Here is a 24,855-nt window from a genome sequence, read left to right on the forward strand (position 1 = left end):
TATATATATATATATATATATACACACACATATATATAAAAAAAACAAGTGGAAAATCACCTCAAAACGGGAGCTAGGTGCTAAGCTAAGCAGCTAACCGGTCCAGCTATCTCCGGTAGGCCCCGTCCAACCTCGGAGTCGGACGGGGACCCCGAGGAGGCTTATGATGTTTACAGGGCAAGGGTGTGGCCTATAGATCAAACTACTCCTCCCTTGTCCTCACCTGCATGTTCTCCCTCAGGTCAGTGGCCTCTCTCAGTGGAGAGGCAGCCATCTTGAAGACGTCATCCACCACTCGGACCCCCAAATCCCTAAGAGCCGTGTATTCTCTCCCTCTCCTGGCCTTCCGTACGGACAGGCCTCTTTTGTGCGGCTTCCCCCCTCCTCTGCGGTTGGTCAGAGCAACATGGACAAACAGCCTGGCGAAGGGCAGGTCGTCCCCCGTTAGAGATTGAAGTGGTATGTGCCGGTACCCAGGCTGAAGACACTCCAGTGGGATGGTGTACTGACCTGTGGTGGAGGTACGGGGGGATTCATAGCTCAACATTTTAATATAGGTAGGTACCTGACCACTGAGAATTATATTAGAAATCTGTCAGTTTGAGCTTTGTTTGAAATAATGTGTCATAGTTTTAACATCATGCAGACTTAAACTACAATGATTCCCTTCATTCTTCCCACAGTACTTTTTCCTCTTTCCATTGCTCCTTTTCGAGTTTCAAGAACCTATGAACTTAAAAGTGCAGGAACTACAATGAAGCCTATCAATTAAGTCCTAAATTATCTGAAATGACCTCTGTGACCCCTTGAACCCCCCCGGTACTGACCTATGAACTCGTCCCCTATGAACTCGTCGTCTAGCACTACAAATCGGACCATGGCCAGCTCCGGCATTTTGATCTGGAATTCAAAGCTCTCGTCGAAGATGGGGTTGTCTCCGTTCTGGATGACCGTCCGGGTGCGGCGCTCAGCACAGTCGGCCGGGATGCCGTGGATCTCCACGTAGACGTAGGGGTCCACCACGTCGCCTTTGGCCCCCGAGCCTCGGGGTCTGGGAAGGTTCTGACCACTGATCACCTGGGAAGTGGATACATTGACACATGGCCCATTTTGTTATTCCTTCATTCATTCACATATTCATTTATCACACATTCAGTATTTTTTTTTCTTTCTTATTGTCGTTTATCCCTTCATACGTTCATTCATTCGTTCATTCGTTAATCACTCATTCTACAATTTGTTTCTTTCCTTCTTACTTTAATTTATCCCTTCATTCATTCATACCTCAGATGTCCAAAATTCTAAAATAGCAAAAGTAGCAGATCTACAAGCTCAAAACGCGTCGCTTCGCACCACCATTCAGGCTTGTGGATCTGCTACTTCTGATGTTTTTGTGTGACGCTGTAGTGTGATCAAGTAGGGCGTTAATTTACGAAACTAGGCAAAAAGTTAGAATATGGAGATAGGAGGTTTCTGCCCTCATTCTCATTCATCCACTCCTTCAATCATTCAATTCCATGATGACATAATGACCTTGACATGGAGGAGCTGTGGTGAAACACCGGGGACTGTGTCTTTGGTGTCGGCACTGAAATAGGACACCTCCTGCCGCATGATGGCCGGCCGCAGGACAAACCCACAGCCGCCGTTCTGTCGGAACCAGGCCGCGTTGAGGTCCATCATCAGCCCGGCTGTCTGGTAGTTCATGGCCACAATCTGGACGCCGCACTTCCACAGGTCCAGAGGGTTCATGTTGCTAGAGTCCACGCGCATGGGGTTGGGGTAGACCCGCGTCAGGAAGCGCTTGTTGTGGTTTACGAAGTCGCCGGGGTTGTCGCCGGCGAGGCGCACAGCCAGGGACTCGTGAAAGGAGCAGAGCTCACTGGGCTTCTGGCTTCTGAAAGACGTCTGGAAGTCGATGAAGCGCACGGAGTGGCAGAGAGCCACCAGGTCAGAGAGCTCCTTAAGGAGCTGGAACCGTCCGGGAGAGGGAGGGTTGATACACGGCGCTACAGCCGCGGGAGGGGCGCTTTTCTGCCCCGACTCCTTCTCGCTTCCTCCGGCGCCAGTTCCAGGCCCCAGCCCCCCGCCGCAATTGGCCGTTTTCATCCAGTGGCGCGTCTCGGCCCCTTCGTCCTCCTCGCTCACTTCCCCCCCGTCGCCGTCGCACCCTGGCCCCAGCTTCTTCCCTTTCAACAGGATCCGGCCCCTCAGGGCGTGCGGCGACGGGAGGTACCACTCCCCCTCGGCGGGGACGTCCGTGTACAACCTCTCCCCCAGTATCCTCACCAGATGCTGCAGCAGCACGGCCTGCTGGCCGAGCGAGCAGTGGTTCTCCAAGCACAAGATGAGCGGATACTCGGACGCCGCAAACGCGAACCGTCCGATGGCCTCCAGCACGCAGCGGAGGACCAGGGGCGGGGAGAGGGTGTGTCCGACACAGACCACAGGCTCCTCGTCGGGCCCGTCCCAGACGTCCAGCTCCACACAGCGGCAGCCCATCTTGAGGGCGCGGATGTAGCCGCTGACGTCAGAGGGGCCTCGGAATTGGTCCTCAATGAGGTAGGTGTTGTGGGAGGAGTTGATGAAGTAGTGCGACAGCGGCTGATGCATGTCGTGGCACACGGCGGCGTGCTCCCCGTCCAAAAGGTGGCACTCGGGCGAGTTGAGGTACCTGGTGAAGCCGTCCAGTGACAGGCAGCCCTGCTGGCGGCCCTCCTCCGACGGCTCGTGGGATTGGATGAGCTCCAGGCTGGTCTCCTCACTCGCCTGAACAGGGAGAGGAGAGGAGAGGAGAGGAGAGGAGAGGAGAGGAGAGGAGAGGAGAGGAGAGGAGAGGAGAGGAGAGGAGAGGAGAGGAGAGGAGACAGGAAAAGAAAGAAATTGGATGGAAGTAATAGAGTGTTACACCTGATTTACACTTAGTTGCACACTGGGGTCTTGCGCCGAAAATAGCTGCGACGTGTTGTGAGTCTGTACTCTGTAGATGTGCTTTTTTTTCGGTGCAAGACACTATAAATCTGTTTTACAATTTGTCTCGAGTGGTTCCCTTCCCTCAACAGATTTCCAATGCAACGGGGTAATGTCTGGGCTGACCTACAAAAAGACATCTCTCTTGCAAAAGTCTGAAAGAACAGAAAGATGTAAAAGCAGTGAGTTTTAATCCGTTGGTAGGTGCCCTTTCAGTACACAGCTTGTGCTGGTTTGTAGGTCAATGAGGAGCATATTTTGAATTATCAATTTTTAATCAATGGAGCAACTATTTTTGATATCTCGCCCACCTCTGGAGCTACATCATGGCAAGGTAATTACACAATCCAAACCTCTGCCAAAGTGTCCTATTGCTTTAAGCCCTATACACTTTGTCAAACAGCAAATAGTGAAAATAGCCGACGCCGATCTACACACTCACAACACATTGCACTGCGACACGTTGTGAACTTGTAAAAGTTTATTAAAAGCAGAGGCATGGATCACCATCCCCCCAGCTAATTGAACCCTGGATATAATAAACAGCATTTTATTGCTTATGTTGCGTTCAATACTTTTCCAACCCTCGGTTGGATGAATATATGTGGCATGTATTTGTGTGAGTGCATGCGTGGGTACATTAGGGTGATAAACGGCAGAGGAAGTTGGATGGAGGAAGTGTGTAGGAATAAAAGATAACAAATGACTAAGCATATGGTCCAAGTGAATGTATGTATGTGTATGCATGCGTTATGTGCATGTGTGTCTGTGTGCAGATGCATGTTAAGGCACATTAAACTGACATCAGAGCGAGAGGCCGAGGGAAATGAGTTGGATGGGAACATAATGACAGATACTATAAATAAAGGATGACAGTCAATTTGTGTGAATAAGTATCTGTTTCCATGTAGTGCCTGCAATGCATACTGCATTTGTGTGTGTGTGTGTGTGTGTGTGTGTGTGTGTGTGTGTGTGTGTGTGTGTGTGTGTGTGTGTGTGTGTGTGTGTGTGTGTGTGTGTGTGTGTGTGTGTGTGTGTGTGTGTGTGTGTGTGTGTGTCACAGCCCGATACTCAGCCCAAAGCGGCCAAAGTCCAAGGGCTAACTTCTGTTCTTGCTCCCCGTTTGGATTAGATGTTTAGTCTTGTTTTAGATTTTGTAGCCCTATGTTCTGTTGTTTAGTATGTTATGTATTAGTCTTTTAATTTTGTGTCTAATTCAGTGTCTGTTGTTCCCTTGGTGTTGTGCATCTTATTTTTTAGTAGTATTCTAGTTGTTTCCTGTCTGCCCTTGTTGTTGTTACCTATATTGTTTCACCCTGCCCTATGATGAGTTAATCCTAGACACCTGTATCCTGTTTGCCCCAGCCTATCCTTGTGTTGATTGTATTTTGCTTTCACCTGTGTCTACTTAGCTCTCTGTGTACTTTATACCCTTCTGTTTCATTGTATAAGTGTCAGTCCATAAACATTCAATGTCAAATTGAGTTTGTTGTACTTTGATGTGTTACGTGCTCTGTCTTCTGTAAGAGCTGTTATGGTGGGAAGTTCCTCTGTTTTTACTAATAAATACTTTAAGTTGAACTCTTCTGCGTCCTGCTTTTGGGTCCTACTCGTCACCATTCCTGACTTGTGTGTGTGCACATTAAAATCCTGTGTCAAAATGGGGTTACATGTCGGCCTTCCGACATGTCGCCTTTCCGACGGTTACTAACCCTATACCTAACCCTAACCCTAACCGCACGCGGAAGCCACGTAGTCGGAATTATGAGCGCCAACCTCAAAATGGACAGATCCATTTGGGTCCACTGTGACACTTGAACTGTTAACCACTTAAGCCCAATTCATTACTTAGTCATGTGACGGAGTTGCATTTAGAAAGGCTAAATCTAACCCAACATTTTGAAAGAGGCTAAATAAACTGGATGTTTTCTGTGTGTGTGATGCATGGGTGGGTGGCTGTGTTAGATACCCACTTGAGCCACGCCTTGCTCGGCCTCCAGGAACCTCATCAGGTCTTTGGTGTCCAGGAACTCCTTGTTGCTTGAAAACTGCACCAACAGGAAATAGATCTCTGGCCGCGTGCAAAAGTCGTGGAAGACGTCCACAAACTCCTGCTTGGTCACTCGCTCCTTCCCCCCAGCTCTGTCTCTCTTGTTCTCGTTATGGTCTTTAGCCCCGTACCCGCCGTTGGGTGCGGCGACTCCGCCCCCCCCAGACCCACACGTTCTCTCCCGCGTTCGCTGGAGCTCTCTGAACCTGTGTTCCACCTTGGCCGTGCTCACGCCGCGATTCACGCTCCGTATGAATCCCACGGCCGATCGCAGGCTAATCCCCTCCTCCGCGTCTCCTCCTGTTTCGGCCGTGGAGGAGAACAGCTGCTCCAGCCAGTTGAGGCGAAGGCTGTCCTGACTGCTGGCGATCATGTCCAGGGCGTGTTTCCCATACTGCATCAGGTACCTGGAGCCAGGGGAGAGAGGATTGGACAGGGTCCATTCAAGTCATGGATGATTAGGGGTGCAACAGTTAATCAAACTAATCGATTTAATCGATTATCGATCGATAATGTAACAAAACCAACGATAATGATAGATCCCTATTTTGGGCATGTCATTACAGGCGAGAAGTTTAAAAAAAAAAATTTAGAACAATTGTGAGAAGAAAAAAAACGCATCGACCTAAAAGAAATACATCCCTAAAAAGAGCCCAGTATGCCATACCTGAGTCCAGTCACCCAGATGTTGGCAATCTCAGCAGAGTTGGCGACCAGGTCCAAGCTGTCATAGGTTTCCCCATAAATGATGGAGAAGGCACAGTCTGCTGAGATCTGATCATACACCCCGCTGGTACGGAATGTGTCAGTGTTACGGCCTGTCCGCACCTGGAAGGAACAACCAGATTGTCCTCTCAGGGAACATCAACATTTTATCATATCTTGTCTATCAAAAAAAAGTGTGCACTTAAACCAACCAGGCAGCTGAAATCAAATGCCCTTCATCTTGCAGCCTCTCTGGACGCACTGACCTCTCGAATGGAGCGGAGAGAGATGCGGGCTTTGCCCGACTCCTTCTTTGATGGTTCCCAACACAGAGTCTGCAGTCCTGCATCCAGAAGGTAGTAACGCTGATATACCCGTGAGTTAGAGCGCACCTTCCGTAGCTCAGTCCCTTCAACCTGGATGAAGATAATGAAGCAGTTCAGGCCAAGTACTGTATCTATCATTGCAAGTGTTACAAGTGGGGTTCGGTTTGTAAATGGAAGAACTATTTCAGCTGAAGAGCACCAGAAAGGGAAGAATATTTGGTCATTAACAGTGACGTTTACATTGTGAGGTAATCATTGCATCATCGTCATTAAACGCTTGCGCAGTCATTGAACGCTTGCGCAGTTGATCGGGAACAGCAGTGGCGGAGCGTCGGGGGGGGGGTTTGGGGGTGTGGACGTTCCCCGGCCTGGGACTCCAGGAGCCCACCGGCACCATCACATCACACAGACCTTTATTTTGTTAGGACTTGGGCGAACTTTGCGGGCTCCGGCCGCTACGCTTCTTGGCATGTGGATCAGCGGGCCCATTTAAAGCATTATCATCAGACCTCCTCAACTACTCCTATCAACCGTAGGCCTCCCTGGTCTCCAAATGTATTTTGGGTAAAGTCGGCATCAACAGCTGCAAAAAAAAAAGTCCTTTCCTGCTATGTCATCATCAATCATTTGTCAGCAGTGTGTGAATGCATGGTTCCGCTGCACAGTGCAGCATTGTCAAAGATGTTGCCTAATCATGAACGGAATCGCTCAGTGGCTATAAAATAATTGGAGATAAAAACCTGAAGACAAAGAAAAAATTCTCAAGCAACGTCTGATCCAAATTAGGTGCATATTTGAATAATAATCTACTATTAAACCCTACCTTCATGTGGGCCAGCTGGGAGCCAGATTAACAGGTAGGCTACAGTTCTGTTACTGTCACTGCCTGCAAGAATGTGATGTTAGTAAATTTAAGTTGTTCACTATAGCCGCTTAGCCTGCTTATACAGTATCAAATAGTGGTGAGTGGTAGGAATTTTAAATTGATTTTGTAGTACTTTGACTTAGTACTTTTGAACTGTTGGGCCGCTGTGCCAATTCTTCTAAACATTTACAGTTTCTGCTCATTAGTTGAAGTGGGTCCGTGCGATGCTGAACTTTTAACTTTCAAATTCATTTGGAAGAATATAGGCTTGCTCCAGGAAGTGTTAAGGTAAGTGTCAACCTGTTTCAAATACCATGTGTGTCCCCAGGGTTACTTTATTGAATGTCTGAGAAAGCAAGGCCTGTGCTTTATAATAGTACTACAACAACTGAAGGGCATTTACTGATCTCAGAGGGGAAGTCATTTTTCTTCCTGAGCAGTGTGAGTGTGCTGCTCAGGTAAGTGCACAGAGAAGCATGTAGGGGTTAAGTGTCTTGCCCAGGGACACTTTGACATAAAGCCGGGAGGAGCTGAGGATATTCTGACGGCCACTCGACTTACTGAGCCACTGCCGCCGACTTCTATTATTACTACTGCTTCTACTTGAATTTAGAAAAACTCAACAACATATCGTTGCTGTCCGGCAGAAACCTGCTAACTCCATTTTGACGCATTTGCATTTTTCCCCATAAATCAGGGCCATTGAACACCCTTTACGTCAGTGTGTTGGTAAAACAATATTGAACCAATGAAAAGCCCTTCTGACAAAACCAGCTAACTCCATTGGATCCTCAAACTTTCTGCTAAACCAGCTAACTCTCCCGGAGTTAGCTGGTTTTGCTGACTCCAGGCTCCACCCCCTTTTGACCTCCAACCTCATTGTTAGCTTGGAGGTCCATTCAGCTGTTCTTATCAATTTCTTGAGTTTCTGCGTTTCTGCCGGACAGCAGAGTTTCTGCCGGACAGCAGAGATATAATAAAACATTTACAACAGTAAGTAAGAGGACATAGAAAATGGACAATTATAAAAAATGCAGTCCAATAAAGCAGTGGTTTTCAACCCTTTTCATATCAAGGTCCATTATTTATGCTGCATTTGAGCCACGAACCCATTTGGGTCCATTTGGTTTCATTTTACGCTCTCAAGAGTTAAAGATCTATAATGGTCCATTTGGTTACCAACTCTCCATCATTTAGCTGGGGACCACCTGGAACCCCCTCGAGAGCCACTGGTGGTCCCCGGACCACCGGTTGAGAACCACTGCAGTAAAAGGGTGTGTTTTTACAAGGGGCTACAGTATGAGCATGCACACCATGGAGTGGATGCAGTCAGCTGCACTGCTGATCTTCCTCTCGGACAAACTGCTGCTGAAGGACACAGTCTTCTTCCTCTCCCGTCCAGCGCGGGAGCCATCCTAATGGAGGAGGAGGAGGAGGAAGAGGAGGGGAGGATGAGAAGAAAGAAGGGGAAGATAAAGGGCAGAAAAATAGATAAGAAGGGATGTAAAAGAAGGATGGGAGACAGACAGGGAGAGAGAGATCAGTGTTCTTCCCCCCTGAAGATTACTATTATGTGGGATTACTTTTGCTTGGGTATAGAACAATCAAACCGTTATGTAATATCAAACACAGATTACATACTTACTCATCATGGCTTCCTACCAAGTTGCTATATTATTGCTCTTGATGTCATGCAAACAAACAACCTTTTGCCTGCCCTTGACCCTCGGCGTTATGCCATTAATCAAACCAGGCCAGAGCGAGACGACAACGCCTCGCCCAATCTGGTTATCTGAGCTCCGCATCACAGCTCGTCATGTATTGACCAATCAGATGTCAAGCCAGGACAGAATGTTATGGAAGCGGGAGGATAAGACAAAACACACGATGGGTGGAGTTATTCAATTACCGGTACAAAGGAGTCCAGATAAAATGGCACCCGAGACTTAATTGAAGGATAAAATCGGATGCGGGAGTGGCCATAAACTTAATTGTGGTTGATTAAATTCCAAATGGATTGATCCAGGATGTGAACAATAACAACACACTGACTACTTGTTCTGTTCCTCTATTATACCAGCCTGATCTCCAGAGATTACCGTAACATTGCACGGAACGAGTGCACTTCATTCCGTGGATAGCCGCCTCGGAACTCCCGAATTGCGTGCATATGTACGGCGAGTCCCACGGTGGGCGTAACCAGTCGCAACCCGGAAAAACCCGGAAGCAGAGCAGTCCCCACAAAAAAATTTACGATTCTGTGCCTATCGGTACATAACTCAAACGGCGCTGAGTAAGCACAGGCGAACGTCCCACCGTTCAGGACGGCAACTCGGTCGCCTTAGCTCCCTCGGTGGTCCTTCACGGGGTGACAGTTCGCCTGTGACTGCGCGCCTCCGAAATGGTTTTGTCACAAAGGGAGCGCCGTACCATATGCACGCAATTCGGGAGTTCCGAGGCGGCTATCCACGGAATGAAGTGCACTCGTTCCGTGCAATGTTACGGTAATCTCTGGAGATCGGGTTGATTATACACACACACTAATCCATTTCCATGTGTGATTTATTCCCCTGTAAATTCTGAATAAGTTACTGGGCAGAGGATACCCCAAAAAGTATTTGAACAGATAGATGAGTAAGCAAACAATAAGTTTGTAGCTATGTGGCTAACAGTAGCATCAATCATATACAGTACAGTAAAATATATTATTTTGTTAGTTTGTTTTTGCTGTTTTTGCTGCCCAAAATAGGACTGAAGTACCTGAGTAGGATCTTTACATATCATATTCTTTTTTTTTTACCTCCCAGGCTCACAACAAAGATCTATCAGCGCTATATCAGTGACTGATTGTTACCCACCGGCCGACCCGGAGTAACATGACTTTGATGAGACGCAGACATGAATATCAAACACACATCGGCTGCTTTACAAGAAACGAAACCCAGTTTACATGCAGTACAAGGCGGAGATATCTGGTGGGAAACAAAAAGGAGAGATGAAAGGGAGAGAGAGAACCGACAGAAAGAGAAATGAAAAGAAATAAGGAGCAAAAGAAAACATTGAGAAAGAGAAAGCAAGAGAGATGGAGAGAGCAAGACAAGCAAGAGAAAGAGTGAGGAGAGTGAGAGCGAGTGAGGTGAGAAAGAGAGAGCGAGAGACATGCACAGGGGAGTGTTTCATCTGGAGAATGTGAATGAATAGCATGAAAGAGAGGAGGCACATCAAGCAAGATGAAAGGACTCTCCCTCGGTGAGATGGTTCTGCGTCCAGTCATCACCAAGCCCTTTGCAACCACCTTGTTAGAACGGAAAAATGCACAGAATAATCCAGTGTTCGTTTAGGAAAGGGGAGTATTCTTTGGTCCCCTGAGGGGTGGAGGATGACCTTTACCAACCTTTCACCCAGCAGATGGCTGCTCAAAGGGCTTAGATGAGCGCTGAGGAGGAATTATGGTAGGATCATACCTTTCGTTATTAGGTTCATCACCTTTTGCCTTATTATTATGTTCTGACATTTTGAGACGTGACATGACATTATAAGAGTCAAGATGCCGTGGCACAGGCCTGGTATCTGTTGTTTTGGGTACAGCTTGTTCCTAATGACACAAACAGATTCTCTCTTATCATGAGTATAACTATGGTCCGATCCCCTCTGTTCGTGGCAGAACTACTTTACCAACGAACTGTGTGTCTAATGTACTCCTCTCCATGATATCATGGAATTAAAGCACAAGCACCACGGGGGCGCCCGCTGGCCTAGCGGTCCAGCCGCATACCACATATAGGTCGTTCCCGACGACCTTTGCTGCGTGTCACTCCCCGTCTCTCTCTCCCTCCACTATCTACTATCAATAAAGGCAGAAAAAGCCCCAAAAATATCTTAGGAAAAGAAAGAAAAAAAGCACAATCACCACTACCTTGCAATACGAGTCTCCAACTCCTCTTGCCTCATCAATTACTGATTGATCCAGAATTCTACAACAGCGCACAGAGGGATTAAGCATCTTGCTCAAGGATACTTTGACACGTACAAAGCTGGATGAGCTGAGGATAAAACAGGCGACCTAAGCCGACCTTACGGATTCCCAGAGAGCCTCTCTACCCACTCATCTACAACCGCCCCAAAAACATTAACTAATTAAATGAACACTCCAGATCTCTTTTTTTTAACCTTTATTTACCCAGGGTAGGCATGCTGAGCGCAAGTTCTTTCTCAGCAACGTCCTACTACTTCATATTCACACAGACACACACACACATTCAAACCTGGGAGCTGCCCAGTACAACCACAGTCTTATACTGTTGGCCACTGAGCAGTTGCGGGTTCAGTGCCTTGCTCAAGGGCACTTCAGCGGTTTTGGGGTAGGGGTAAGTGGTGGCCATTCACTTCCCCGTGAATGGCCAGACACAGATGTTTCCAGACACAGAAACAAGACAGACGGGTACACAGAGTACTCTGACAAATCTCCCAACACTATGACTCAGATATATCGATCGGCTCTGCGTGTGTGTGCAGTCTATCAACAGTAGTAGTAGGTCGGAGAGGCTTATTGTCGGTATGAGCTACAGTGTGGGAGTTCATCCCCATTTCACAATGCGTTAGACCCCTGGGAGATGGATTGCTGAGGTGGAGCGCAACACCTACCATCAGCTCCCAGCTGCCCGGAATCGAACCCATGACCTTGTGGCGGAAGGGCGAGTGCACTAGCTACCTGGACTTCTATCAACAGTGAATATAAGGTATAATGAGTACAATCTATCAACAATTTAATATTTATGGCAGTTATCAGTCATCTGTTATGGTTCTGTAGTGTACATTCCCAGTAGTCCATATGCACAAGTGTCAATGAGTCAAGGAATCAGTAATGAAGGCATTAGGAAGGTTATAAAAGCATACTGTTGTCAACTCAACAACCTCTCTCTCTCTGTTTTCTTTCTCTTTAAGAAGAAAGAGACAGGGACACACACACACACACACACACACACACACACACTCATAGGATGCATTGGATCTCCCTTCCCTTTCAATGACTGTCATCGAAAATCAATGTCGACACCAATCTATAACTGTGTGCGGGCAAATACCAGCAACCATCTCTCTGTGGACATATCAATGTAATTATATGGTTGGCCACGTCATTACACAGCTAGCAACACCATGTGGATTTGTTTCCATTCTCATTCATGATATTCAGGCATGGCGTGACTAGCCTAGCGGAACGAAGGGCCGCAGATATTGTATTGTGTGTGCTTTAGGTACTTTCCTTTGCGTCTGATATGTGTTGAGCGGCCACAGGCTGTGGACTGTACTGTACCAGGGGATTTCAGGGACAAGGACTTCTCAATGTGACCCCTCGATTAAAGGGGATTCAATTATTTCCTCTGTAGAGCCACTTCATCCGGCTGCTCCATATGTTCAACTCGATTAGCCAACAACATCAATACCTTATACAAAGGGAGAGGGGGGGGGACAGAGTTCAAACATTCAACAACGCACCTCTGACGTCAATTGAGACCCTGAGCGAATTATCCTGGCAACGTAATGCCTGAGGGACTGTGTGTGCAGAGTCATCAGTGGACCCAATTCCATGTTAAAATGCAAACGAAACATGAGCATTAACCACTTAAGCCTTAACACTTTAACCACATCATTTCTAGGTATAGGTACACATGCATGTACACAGACAAGACAGACACAGCTATATATATATATATGTTTGTATATACAGGTCTAGTATATATATGTATATACTACATCTGTGACTGTCGGGCACTGGCCTACTCTGGAACAATGCAAATAGGGAATGCATGCCCCCACCCATTATGCCAACCCGTTATACCCGTTGTCAAGGTAAGAATACCCGTTGTAACCGTCTGCCTGTCTGTCTGTGTCACTTTTGTGCCCATATATGGAGATCTCTATCGAGATCGGCGGTTCTGCCAAGTCCTTGAGAATGTGTGGAGAATGTCTGAAGAGTGCAAACTGACTGTGGAAAGTGGACTGTCTAAGTAATCAAATGGCAGGTGTGGGGAATTTGCCAAACCAAGCTTAGGCTGGGGTTGCCATGGAACGGCCAGAGCCTTTTCTGGCGGTTCTGGATAACCGCCTATCCAGGCACTGCACTCCCTTGTGTGTGCCGAATTTGAAGTCCGTCGGTCGAACGGCTTTCGAGATATATATGCATAGTATATACTGTACACACACACACACACACACACACACACACACACACACACACACACACACACACACACACACACACACACACACACACACACACACACACACACACACACACACACAGTATATCATACACAGTCACATACACGCATACTGTACTTTCTCTTTCACACCTCTCGCTCTTAAATAGACAAACACCAGCTTATCCCTTCAATCCCTTCTTCAATCCATCATGAGTCAGAACTTGCTTGTTTCTTATACACACGTGCGCACGCTGCACGCACACCAGAAGCCAGACACCAACCATGCGTTGGGAACCACTAAAGCCTTCAAAACAGGAAGCAGCTTGTCAGTCAGCCAGTCACAGAGACAGAGTACTTCCTGTTGCTTCTCAGGCTGCAGGAAGAGTGAGATGACAGCACAGAGGGACAGAGGAAAGGGCAAAATATTTGTATTTTTGTTTTTGAATAAAAAAATTGCCCCATTTTTTTTTTTACCTCATAACATATCCATTTTAGTGGACTAAATGTATCGGACATAATACTTGACGTATAGGAGGATGGACTAAGGAGCAGAACGAAGTTCAACATTTCCAAACATAATTTTCCTTCTGTAAACCTTTTGTTTGTGTGCCAATATCTGTATTCTTACCCATGAACCCCATTTAAAGCTTATTTCATAATTCATCATTTCCAAAACAATTGACAAAAACATGCCAAAAATGTGCACTGGTGGGTCGTCTGGTTACTCCAATATTTATTTTATTATATAACTGCTGTATTAACTTTAAAATGTTTTGTTATCATCTTTACTTTTATGCAAAATATATCATTAAGCATGGTGATTTCATGGATGGTGAACACGTCATTTTGGAATGACATTTGTCTGTTTCTTTTTGTTCTTACAGAGACTGGGCAGAACATTCTTATTACATTCTTTTCTCCTTCTTTAGACAGACACAAAGCTGAGAGAGAGGCAGAGAGAGAGAGAGATTAATGGAATTCCTGTTGGGGTACACGTGGTTCCAGAGAAACATGACCCTAATAACAGGTACGTCAATTTAAAACATTTTAGGGGTTTGAACTGTGAGAATTACATATGAGAAGAATGAACTACAAAAAATGTACCAATGTGAATTACTGAACAGAATTCTTTTGTAACCTCTGATACTTTGAGGACAAGATTCTGATTGAATTACACAGATGGGTGGACAGATGCAGAAAAAAAAGGTGGCAGAGGGAGAGTGAACGAGCACTTAAGAGAGTCTACGAGAGAGGAGAGTGGATTGAGGGATCACACAGATTTAGAGAGAGAGAGAGAGAGAGAGAGAGATATGAGAGGAAAGAGATGTCCTGTCAAAATAAAGCAGAAATGCGCCCCAGAATATCTTAAAAACCAAAGGCAAAATGACAAAAGTGAATGAAAAATATATATGTATGTGTGTAAGGTACTTTCGACACAACGGTTGTCTGACATTGACACAGAAAAGAGCTACTATCTAGCTACCAGCATAAATGGGTCGTTTCATGAGCAAGCAACGCAATGCAATGTTTGGCATGGGTATGTGTTAGGGCCAGTGGTTCCCAAACGGTGTGTTGAGACACACTGGTGTGCCGTCCTGTTACACAAGTCCATGTGTGGCTTGGGATTTGATGACAACCACACATTGCAATACATGTACTGTATATACAACTATACAAAGTTATTAATTATTGTTTTAACTTACTATATCATTCATACTTTGTGTGCACTCATTTCCCAATACAGAGGTATTGGGAAGAAATGGTGAAAAAAGCCAATGTTTTGATATGAATACAGGCGCGCCTTGACATTTTGACGTGCCTTGGTGCGCCTTGGGTACAAAAAGTTAGAACAGCACTGTGTTAGGGCTGTACCCAAATCATGTCTTTGTTGAACCAATAAGCAGTGGCATCTTGACTGTGGGATTTTAGACACAAATGTCAAGCAAGTGTTTCACCAATGACGGTGAAGCAACTGCGGTGGTGTCTGATGCTGAAGAAGAAAGAAGAAAAATAAAAAGTTGGTTTAGGGCTCACTGTAACTGTTATTAACAGTTGTTTGACGTTTGTCCATTCTACTAGCAGAATGTAAGTCGAGTCGAGTGACTGATGATTCGAATCATTGACTTTTAGGGGGCAGCCCTACAGTAGTATGCATATTTTGTACTGTATATGCATACTAATTGGAAAACTTTAAGTCAGCAGAATAAGAGAATGTAGGTCATTTGTATCTTTTAATGCACCAATTAAGACAGACGAGAGAAAAACAGAGGGGGGCAGAATCGAGTAGGTCGACAATATGTCCGGAGGTTTAGATGGAGATATAGTATAAGAGAGTGTGACTGCAGACTGGATAATGTGGAGGCATGTTTAAATGGTATGGAGGAAGCGTGCGTGCGTGCGTGCGTGCGTGTGTGCGTGCGTGCGTGCGTGCGTGCGTGCGTGCGTGCGTGCGTGCGTGCGTGCGTGCGTGCGTGCGTGCGTGCGTGCGTGCGTGCGTGCGTGCGTGTAAGAGACATGGGTGCGTGGGTGTACATTCCACTAAAGGCAGGAGGAAAAGCAACAGTATAAAGATACAGCATGCAGTACAATGTACAATACATTTCAAACAATAATAGAGATAAAAAACATTAAAATTAAACAGGACTGAGGAAACTGAAACAAAAGATATGGGAAGGATGTATCCTGCTTGACAGTATACGGTTCAAGTTAGGTCCAGATGCTATTCAGCATTATCTTCAGGGAGGACTTAAAGGTGATAGGGGAGCTGATAGTCTTAAGACTTTTGGGTAACCCATTCCACCTTACAGCTGTATAAAAAGGAGTTAGCTCCCATACAGCTACTAAATTTAGCAGGCACAAGGTCGGTGGCGCAACGTCTTGTGAAATGATTATGAACGTCACTAACCTTAGAGAAGTAATTATGAAGATATCTCAGAGTGACCTTGTTTCGTATCCTGTGGAGTGTGGACCACACAGTTTTATTAAATGAAACTCTCCCATCTTCCCTGAGCCACTTGATGCTATTAAAATGAGCAGGGAGAAGGTGTGTTCTGGGGTGGAGTTTTAGGATAATCCTAACTAGTTTATTTTGTGAAGTTTGTAGTTTATTTTTCAGTAGTTTATAAGTTGCAAATATGCCTGTGTACCATGAAGAGCTTGCATAATCAAAATGACATTGGACCAGAGCCTCCGCCAATATTTCCAGAGCATTTCTATTTAAGAATGTTCTAGCAAGGAATTTCACTCTTTGATTAACCATATTTATGACCTGCAGTCATACTCCCTCCGGATAGGTTATTGTCTAATATACAGCCAAGGTACTTGATTGAATCCTTGGCCAAAACTTCAAAGTCACCAACTACAAACCTGAACCCAGGGGACTTCTTTAGTTTAGTGTTAGACGCATTGTCAGCAAAAAGACACAGATTGCAGTCAGAGGCTGACTTGTTTCTGGGACCAGAAGAAATGACTGGTCAGTAGACCTCAAGACCCTTATAGGGTTATTGGGAGGTAGAAGCTCTGATATGTACATTGGTGCCAACCCATTTAAAGACTTAAAAACAAACATTAAAATCTTAAAAAGAATCCTGTAACGAACATGGAGCCAGTGGAGGGAGGCAAGAATCGGGGAGATGTGATCATACTTCCGTGCCCCTGTTAAGAGGTGAGCGGCAGCGTTTTGCCATGACTGTTTCATCACAGACATTTAGTCATAGTTTGCAATCTCTATGATGATGTCATTGGCAGCAATGGCAGGTACATTTTCGAGCTATCCACAGCCTGTCTCTGCTTGGTGTATGTGTTGTGTGTGTGTGTGTGTGTGTGTGTGTGTGTGTGTGTGTGTGTGTGTGTGTGTGTGTGTGTGTGTGTGTGTGTGTGTGTGTGTGTGTGTGTGTGTGTGTGTGTGTGTGTGTGTGTGTGTGTGTGTGTGTGTGTGTGTGTGTGTGTGTGTGTTATACAGGACAGGAAATCACTACTGAATGAGAAACAGGAAGTGTTCACCCACTCCTTTATACAGCATGTGTAAACGTGTGATGTGACAATGAAGTGGAGTTTCAGTTTGCGAGCGGTGCCATACTTCTCTCAGCAACACACTTGGTAATCATCAACACCAAATGAACCATCTGATTACAAAACCACTGACCTAGTGATGGAATAGAGATGCAGATGCTCTACTTTGAAGCTGTATGTGCACACATACAGATGTGATCACACGTACGGACACATGCACGCACACATGCACACACGTACGTACGGACGCACAAACACACACATGCAACAGAAACAGAAAGGAGGTTGACTTTAAAAGGTCACCATGCTAGAGAAGATGACCACAGTTTTGGCTGATAAACTTCACAGATGCATCCTTTGCTGAAGCAGACTGAACTCAAACTGTAGAACAATGCACCACTGAGAGACCGTTGACTATTGTGTTTTTCACATGCCTCAACAGCAACCTTGGTCAGACACAAGCTCAGATAATGCACACCAATAAAGGCCCACATACTCAGACAAGCATGCACTTCAACACGCACACATCCTGTGCACACCTGCTTCGGGTTCTTGACCACATATGGCGACCCCATAGCAACAGAGAGATCAGATGGCATGTGTGTGTGTGCGTGTGTGGTGTGTGCGTGTGTGTGGTGTGTGTGTGCGCGCACGCATGTGTGTGTGTGTGTGTATGTGTGCGTGCGTGCATTTGTGCATGCACGCATTTATGTGTATGTAGTGTACTGTACATGTATATAATTATTTATACCATGCCAGGTGTGCTCTGAATCCATCTTTGCCCTGTGTCGCTTTATCAGGAGGTATATATATCAGGAGTATATATAAAAAAATACTCCTCTCAGAGTGAAAATATTCTGCCTCTGTGTGTCTGCCACGCAGTGTCTCTGTCAAAGTGGTTCAAAATGATTTAAAGCTGGATAAAGATGTCAGTGTGGGGAGCTAAGGTGTCTGAGGCTCTTAGTTGACCCAACAGATTTATACTTCATTGCGTGCTGGTATCGCGTGCCAAACGATCTACAAGCTCTCAACGTATCACGATGCGTCACGTTGTGAGCTTGTAGATCGCCTATTTTCGGCGCACAACACCTTTGTGCGACTCAGTATAAATCAGGCATATAACCTCATCCCCAGCTGTGTGTGCCAAGTCCCCCTGGCTAAGATAGTACCCTCAGCGCCAAACACACAACAACACACTGACGCACATGCATTCACGTAAACACACGTGGACGTGTGTATATACGTAGTCCCTCATACATACTCACACACTCATGTGCCTATTTAGACAGACCACACACGTGTACATCCGCAGATAAGTAAGCACACACACAGAAAGTGGCAGGTTCAAGCTCACATGCATATGAGTGCACACCACTAATGCATCCACACTTATTCATGCGTACATAATACAGTATGTGGAAAAACACGCACACATACTGTACAAAGTGAAATAAACACTTGGCCATACATGTGTGTATACATGTATACACACACACACACACACACACACACACACACACACACACACACACACACACACACACACACACACACACACACACACACACACACACACACACAGGTATGGATGAATTAATTTGCTATCCTGACTCACGACAGAGAAGAACAACTTCAATCTGCACAAAGCTTAACAGGGACCTGAACATGGAGTTGAAACCTGGATTAATCGTCTGAGAGTCTACCGTCTGAGCTTTCCTTCTGTGTCAACAAAAAACTAATTTAATCTCCAGGATTTGCTCTCTCTTGCCCTCCGTCTGGTCAGACTCTTTATTACTCACTCAACCTGGGGGCGTGTGCCGTGCAATCTCATGTGTAATGCACACGCACGCACACGCACACACGCACACGCACGCACGCGCACGCACGCACACACGCACACGCACACACACACACACACACACACACACACACACACACACACAAACACATACTGTACCTGGATGCATAATCAGAGTCATTGTGTGTGCGTGCGTGCGTGCGTGCGTGCGTGTGTTTGCACTCGTGTGTTCACAAGTTGTTGATGGCTATCTCCATCAAGGTGAACTTGAGACAGACACAAGTCAATGCAAGGGTGGTGGGAGACCATACACACAACATAGGAGGGGTAAAAGGACATCCACAAGAAATACTATGGAATGCTAAGAAAGGTAGGTAGCTTCAGACGAAGATCCCATGGGACATGACATAACATCTCTACACAAGTCCCAAATCCCCTGGCTAACGTTAAACTGGCCTGGAATGTCATGTTTCCTGTTTATCTGCCTACATTATGCTGCCTGGAGGATTCTCCCATTGTCAGGAATTCTGACATTAGCAACAGTTTGTCTAGCATGAGCACAGCCCGACTTCAGTGAGATAGATACTGTAGACAGGTGGACCCTTATCGTTTTGCTTCCTAGGGGATAATAAGTAAACTCTCTTATAATGTGCTTTGTAAAACAGCTGCTACAAAGTGACTGAAAAAATAAATAAACACTTGACTGATAATGCAGTAAATACAACATCCAACATCCAATTCTAGAAAGGAGCACAAATCTCCACCAGGAGGCATGCCCTAATAATAATAATACTGTGACGTTTGTCGGATTTAAGGTCTACATGAGTTACCTACCCACCAGGTAGTGCCACTTGAACATGTTGAATGATCAGTAAGTCAGTAAGTTGTAACGCACAGAACTAAGCACATCTTGGCCCTTTGTTGAAAACAGAAAACACGCTGGTACAGTGGAAAGTTCTCATTAGAAGTTGTGGTTTGGTGACATAAAACTGACTGTGTCTGTATCTGTGTCACTCTCCCTCCCTCTCCCTGTGTGTGTGTGTGTGTGTGTGTGTGTGTGTGTGTGTGTGTGTGTGTGTGTGTGTGTGTGTGTGTGTGTGTGTGTGTGTGTGTGTGTGTGTGTGTGTGTGTGTGTGTGTGTGTGTGTGTGTGTGTGTGTGTGTGTGTGTGTGTGTGTGTGTGTGTGTGTGTGTGTTATGTCAGTTTCAAATAGGACATATATTGTAAAACAAAGGCGATGACCGTCAATGCTGAGGCTTTAGTTACTGTACTGATTTAAGAAGGGTTCGTGCAGCAACACCACCTGTCACACACATCTGCGATTGTCTAGTCTAGAGTCCGGTCCATAGCCTGACCGTACACTTATCCCATAGCCTGCCGCAGTTGGCTAGTTACGGTCCATGGCCTGATGGGATGCTTATCCCATAGCCTGCCCATAGCCAGGAGGGATGGTTGTTCTGCAATTATAAATTAAAGAATTTGCATAGTTGTCATTGACAGATTAGATTAGATTCAAGAATTTAGGTCCTTGGCCTGCTGCCAAATGGCAAAAGAAACTGATCGGCCTACTAGTTTGCTCCAGACAAACACATAAATAGACAGACATTGCCGATCGCAAGATTTCCACCTGCCGGACATAACAGAGATAGAAATAGGAATGATAGCATACATATAGATATAGAGGAGAATACAAAATGAACCCAATAATATACAACATGAAAACTGGAAATTATAGCAAAGCTTTGCAACTACCAACCCATCAACCCGGATTGGAATGGGTGGATCATTAATCAATGCCCAGTTCCATTATTAAATAGCCACCACATTGTGGGGCGTACTGTTATATGACTGGCTAGTGCATCGACCACATGATTGTAATGTCCCCGGGCCCGGGTCAATTCTGGCCGGAGAGCCGTGTTGCGTATTGTCCCTCAGATCTCTAACACTCTAACCCAATTTTGGAGAGTCCTGGTCTCGACCACCGATTAGTTAGCCATGTTTTGACTGATGTTTTGTAAAACAAAAAGTGCTAAATGAATTCTAAACAAATATATTCCAAGTACAAGCTCAAAACGTGAGCTTGTAGACTATTTTGAACATATTATGAACATTTTGCGTTTTAAAATATTTAACTGTAATGACCATAACAGGGACAGCAGGTTGAAAGTGGTTCAAATTGGGACACATCTGCTGCATAATTGTCGATAACAATGGTGTCAAAAAAGCAAAATAATGCCTGATATATCGGCCAGACCATGATATCGCTCTAATGACACTCAGTACAAGCCATGGTTAACACTAAGAAGCAGACACAGACACACAACCTTCTTCAAGAAATAGGAAGACAGAGACACAGAAAGAGGGAAACAAAGCGGCAAAGATAAAGAGGCTTGTTAAACTATTTGTCTATAAGTGAGAGGCGGGAATGGGGAGGTTATTCAGTGTTGTAAGTGGGTGGACATGGGAAAAGGTGTGTGTGTGTGGGGGGGGGGGGGGGGGGTAGGTTAAGGAAACATGGCATGCATGACTGAGTAAGGGAGAAATAGAAAGTATAGTGTGGGGAAGAGCAAGGCGTCAACTCCAACGGCTCATAAACTCATAAACAGCAATGTTGCAACACGAGCTGCCCCAGGAAATTGACCAACTGGTCAACTTCCTGTCTTACCATGTGGGGGTTGCCAGTCAGATAGAGGATTTCATAAAGTCCTGTTTCGGCAGGAAGAAGCCCCAGACAGGCAGACACAAGCAATAACCAGCAGCCAATTACAGACGGTTCACACTCTCATCCGCACCTTCACAGGACTGATATAAAGATGACATAAAGGAAGCAAGTCTAGCCACTCCAACCACAGACTATGATAACTATAATAATAAGTGGAAAGTGTCTTTGCAGTCTCTGACCAGAGAGACAAAAAATATGCTTGGGAAACGCTGATACCACTAATGCATAAAAATGTGTGTTGAACAACAATGCCAAGGACATTGGCACAGGTCACTTTACTGGACCTGTGCTGTGCTCGGAGTAAGAACCTTGAGCACAGAACATGATGCAAGCACAAAAAAAAGAAAACGGTCAATTTTCTATTCTTTCTTTATCTATGTCTGTTTATTATTATTATTAATTAATAATAATATTAATAATAACTAATACACCTAGGCCTATGCCTGTACACAAAATATAACAATAAAGAAACCTTGAACCTAAATATGGAGAAGAAAGATTTCCAATTGCTATGACATTTGTTTGTAGAACCTGCAAGCTAATTGCAATGGCATACCTGTTGATGATAAGGATCTGATCTGACGGCTATGAATGGGGGTTCTTGATCATCTCAGATCAGAAAGCATCCAGAGTATAGGCTACTACTCAAATCATATATTCATTATTGTATAGATGGGTGCATCTAAAATAGCAAATACACATCACCAAGTTGCCTTAAGCCACAAGGACAGTAGAATAGAAATAGCGATTTAGGACTTTCGGCTGGAAACTCAGAAAACAAAAGTAATAGCCTACAGCAGAGGTCTTCAACAGGGGGTCCGGGACCCCTAGGGGGTCCTCAGAGTTATTACAGGGGGTCCACCAAATCTTTGTGGGATTTTTACATTAACCACTTCAACCATGCAAGCATCCCTCTTATGAGGAGAACTTTAGCCAAAAATAGCAGATCTACAAGCAGGGCGAGGCGTTTTGCGCTTGTAGATCTGCCCTTTTAGGCAAAGGGGTTTGGTGTAGGGGGAAAAAGAGAAGACCAAGTACAGAGTGAAAGGTCAAGTTTACTTAGTATTGACAGTTCAAGTGGTTAAATGTCTGGAAATCCACATTAACATGAATCTAACATAAACTGATGACAATGCTGTCAAACAAGTCTATGAAGCTGCCTATGAAATCTATGAAGAAAAAAACTATATGTTAAACAATATATAAATGGGGGTCCCTGCTTTATCTATCTCTCAGCCAAGGGGCCCCGAAAAAGCCCCCTGGCCTACAGAATGGGTGACAGAATGCACTGGAGGAAAAAATCCCATGATAGTACTGTAGTCTGTAGGCTGTAATAAGGCCTATATACCTTGATCAGACTGCTCCTCCGAGGGATAGGCTTTGTGGCGGCATCCGGACCACCAGGGCTGGCGGGGGTTGGCGACCCAGCAGGGCTCGTATCATGCTGGATCTTCCTGACGCCGGTGTCTGACATGCCGCTACAGTCTCCGTTCAACACCGTCCCTTCCTCTCGGTGCGTCTCCAGACCCAGCTGTCCGTTTCCTGGCGATGCCTTCCACTGATCCTCTGCAACCAGTGGACCCGGACCCCCCTTCTCTCCAAATCCAGCCATGAGAGAGACGCTGACTTGGATTTCACCTGTTTAAAAAAACGCTCTCCCTGCATGTAAGATGCATACAGACTAATGTATATAGCCTAATAATAAGATCCCACCGTGGCTGTTAACAGAGAAATCAGTATGTTGTGCGCTAAGAGCAAAAGTAACTTGAAGGCACTCTCTCTCTCTCTCTCTCTCTCTCTCTCTCTCTCTCTCTCTCTCTCTCTCTCTCTCTCTCTCTCTCTCTCTCTCTCTCTCTCTCTCTCTCTCTCTCCTTCCGTCTCTTTCTCTATTCGACAGCTGCCTTGCCTTGCTGGTGGTGATGCTCCTCCTGTCGCTGAAAAACCTGAAAGCATGAATAGACGTCAGGAAACGTAGTAACGGACGTGCCTAACCTCACAAGTGCGCACCGTTATGTAGTTTGCCGCTGCTTTAATAACCACATGTAACGGTAAACGGGAAAGTGCCAGGCTGCTTCACAGCTTGACTAGCAGTCGCATGTGCGTGTGCGCTTGCGTTCAGGACATTGAAATTTCAACTAGCTATGAACTATGTTTCCTTCGTCGTCGTCGTCGTTCCAAGTTCAGCTAATAAAGTATAACCAAACAACCGCCTTTTATTGTGTCAGTCTCCCCCCCGTCCGTGACGGTGCTTCTTCTTCAGCCATACGCCTCAGTTATATTCTGTCGTACGACCGTGTCCCGTGCCGAAAATAGCAGAAGCTCACAAAGCATACGCCATACACACACTAGTACAACTATCTATACATCAGGCTATATGGTCCATATAGTATGGACTGTTTTTGCGCACTCTTGGTGGAGAGTGCAGCGAAAACGTCATCATCTGTCAAACCACAATTTTACAGCTGAGTGCTTTTGCATTTCCGTTCCCCAAACCCAAGTGCACACACAGGCAACAGTGCATTTTCCATCACCAACTTTAACGGCTGTTTTAAAACAAAAAATCAGCAAAAAATGTTTTTTTTTTGTTTTGACAAATGAGTCTCAGCTGGCTGTAGCCTATAGTTTAAATGGGCACACAAATGCGGGTAATACCAGAACAGTCCAGATTCATTTGCATGCATAACCTACAGTAGCTATCCCACTACCCAGACTAATTCATCTTGTCTGTTAAGATTTGTGTGCCTTTAAAGACAGCTTCTTTAAACCTATAATTACCATCATAAAAAGCCACCAGGGTCCACTGTTCTGAAATTCAATTGAGATGAAAGTCGTGGATTATGGATTAATACATATCACAGTTGGTTAAATTGCTTTTGCAAGGGTTTCAGGGACACATTTCTGTGGGCTTTACTCAAGGATAAATGCCAAAGATACAGTAGCAGCGCCTCAAGGGTAAATGCCAAACAAAATAAATGGTTCAGCGTTTGTCCTACGGAATGCAATTACTTTATCTAAAAAAGAAGCTAGAAGCAATCTTCTTGATTTTGGTTGTTACCTAAGCTGCTTTTAAGGGGCACTGGGTAGTGTCAGAGAGGGATGTTGTGCCACTGCTGGAGCTGCCAGCATGCATGATGACCTGGGTGGAAGGGTGGTCTGTGCTGTGCTGTGCTGTGTGTCAGTCAGTTGCAGATTTGCTGATGAAAAT

The 24,855-nt window shown here is 45.4% G+C and overlaps 1 protein-coding gene across 1 annotated transcript in view; it reads right to left on the reverse strand.

The window, feature by feature from the left end:
- Positions 1–23,383, reverse strand: part of LOC308096018 (inactive phospholipase C-like protein 2) — a 44,738-nt gene extending 21,355 nt beyond the window's left edge. Inside the window, exons 1-8 of the mRNA XM_080443273.1 lie at positions 22,999–23,383; positions 8,230–8,331; positions 5,992–6,141; positions 5,688–5,848; positions 4,944–5,427; positions 1,534–2,769; positions 828–1,077; positions 224–510 (exon numbers count right to left, since the gene is read on the reverse strand). Coding sequence (XP_080299399.1) covers positions 224–510; positions 828–1,077; positions 1,534–2,769; positions 4,944–5,427; positions 5,688–5,848; positions 5,992–6,141; positions 8,230–8,331; positions 22,999–23,262 — 2,934 coding nt within the window. The 5' untranslated portion in view covers positions 23,263–23,383. The remainder of the gene's footprint in view (positions 1–223; positions 511–827; positions 1,078–1,533; positions 2,770–4,943; positions 5,428–5,687; positions 5,849–5,991; positions 6,142–8,229; positions 8,332–22,998) is intronic.
- Between the last annotated feature and the right edge of the window lie 1,472 nt (positions 23,384–24,855).

This window comes from Gymnoscopelus braueri (genome assembly GCF_963280865.1).
Source record: "Gymnoscopelus braueri genome assembly, chromosome: 11".
Classification (NCBI taxonomy): Eukaryota; Metazoa; Chordata; class Actinopteri; order Myctophiformes; family Myctophidae; genus Gymnoscopelus; species Gymnoscopelus braueri.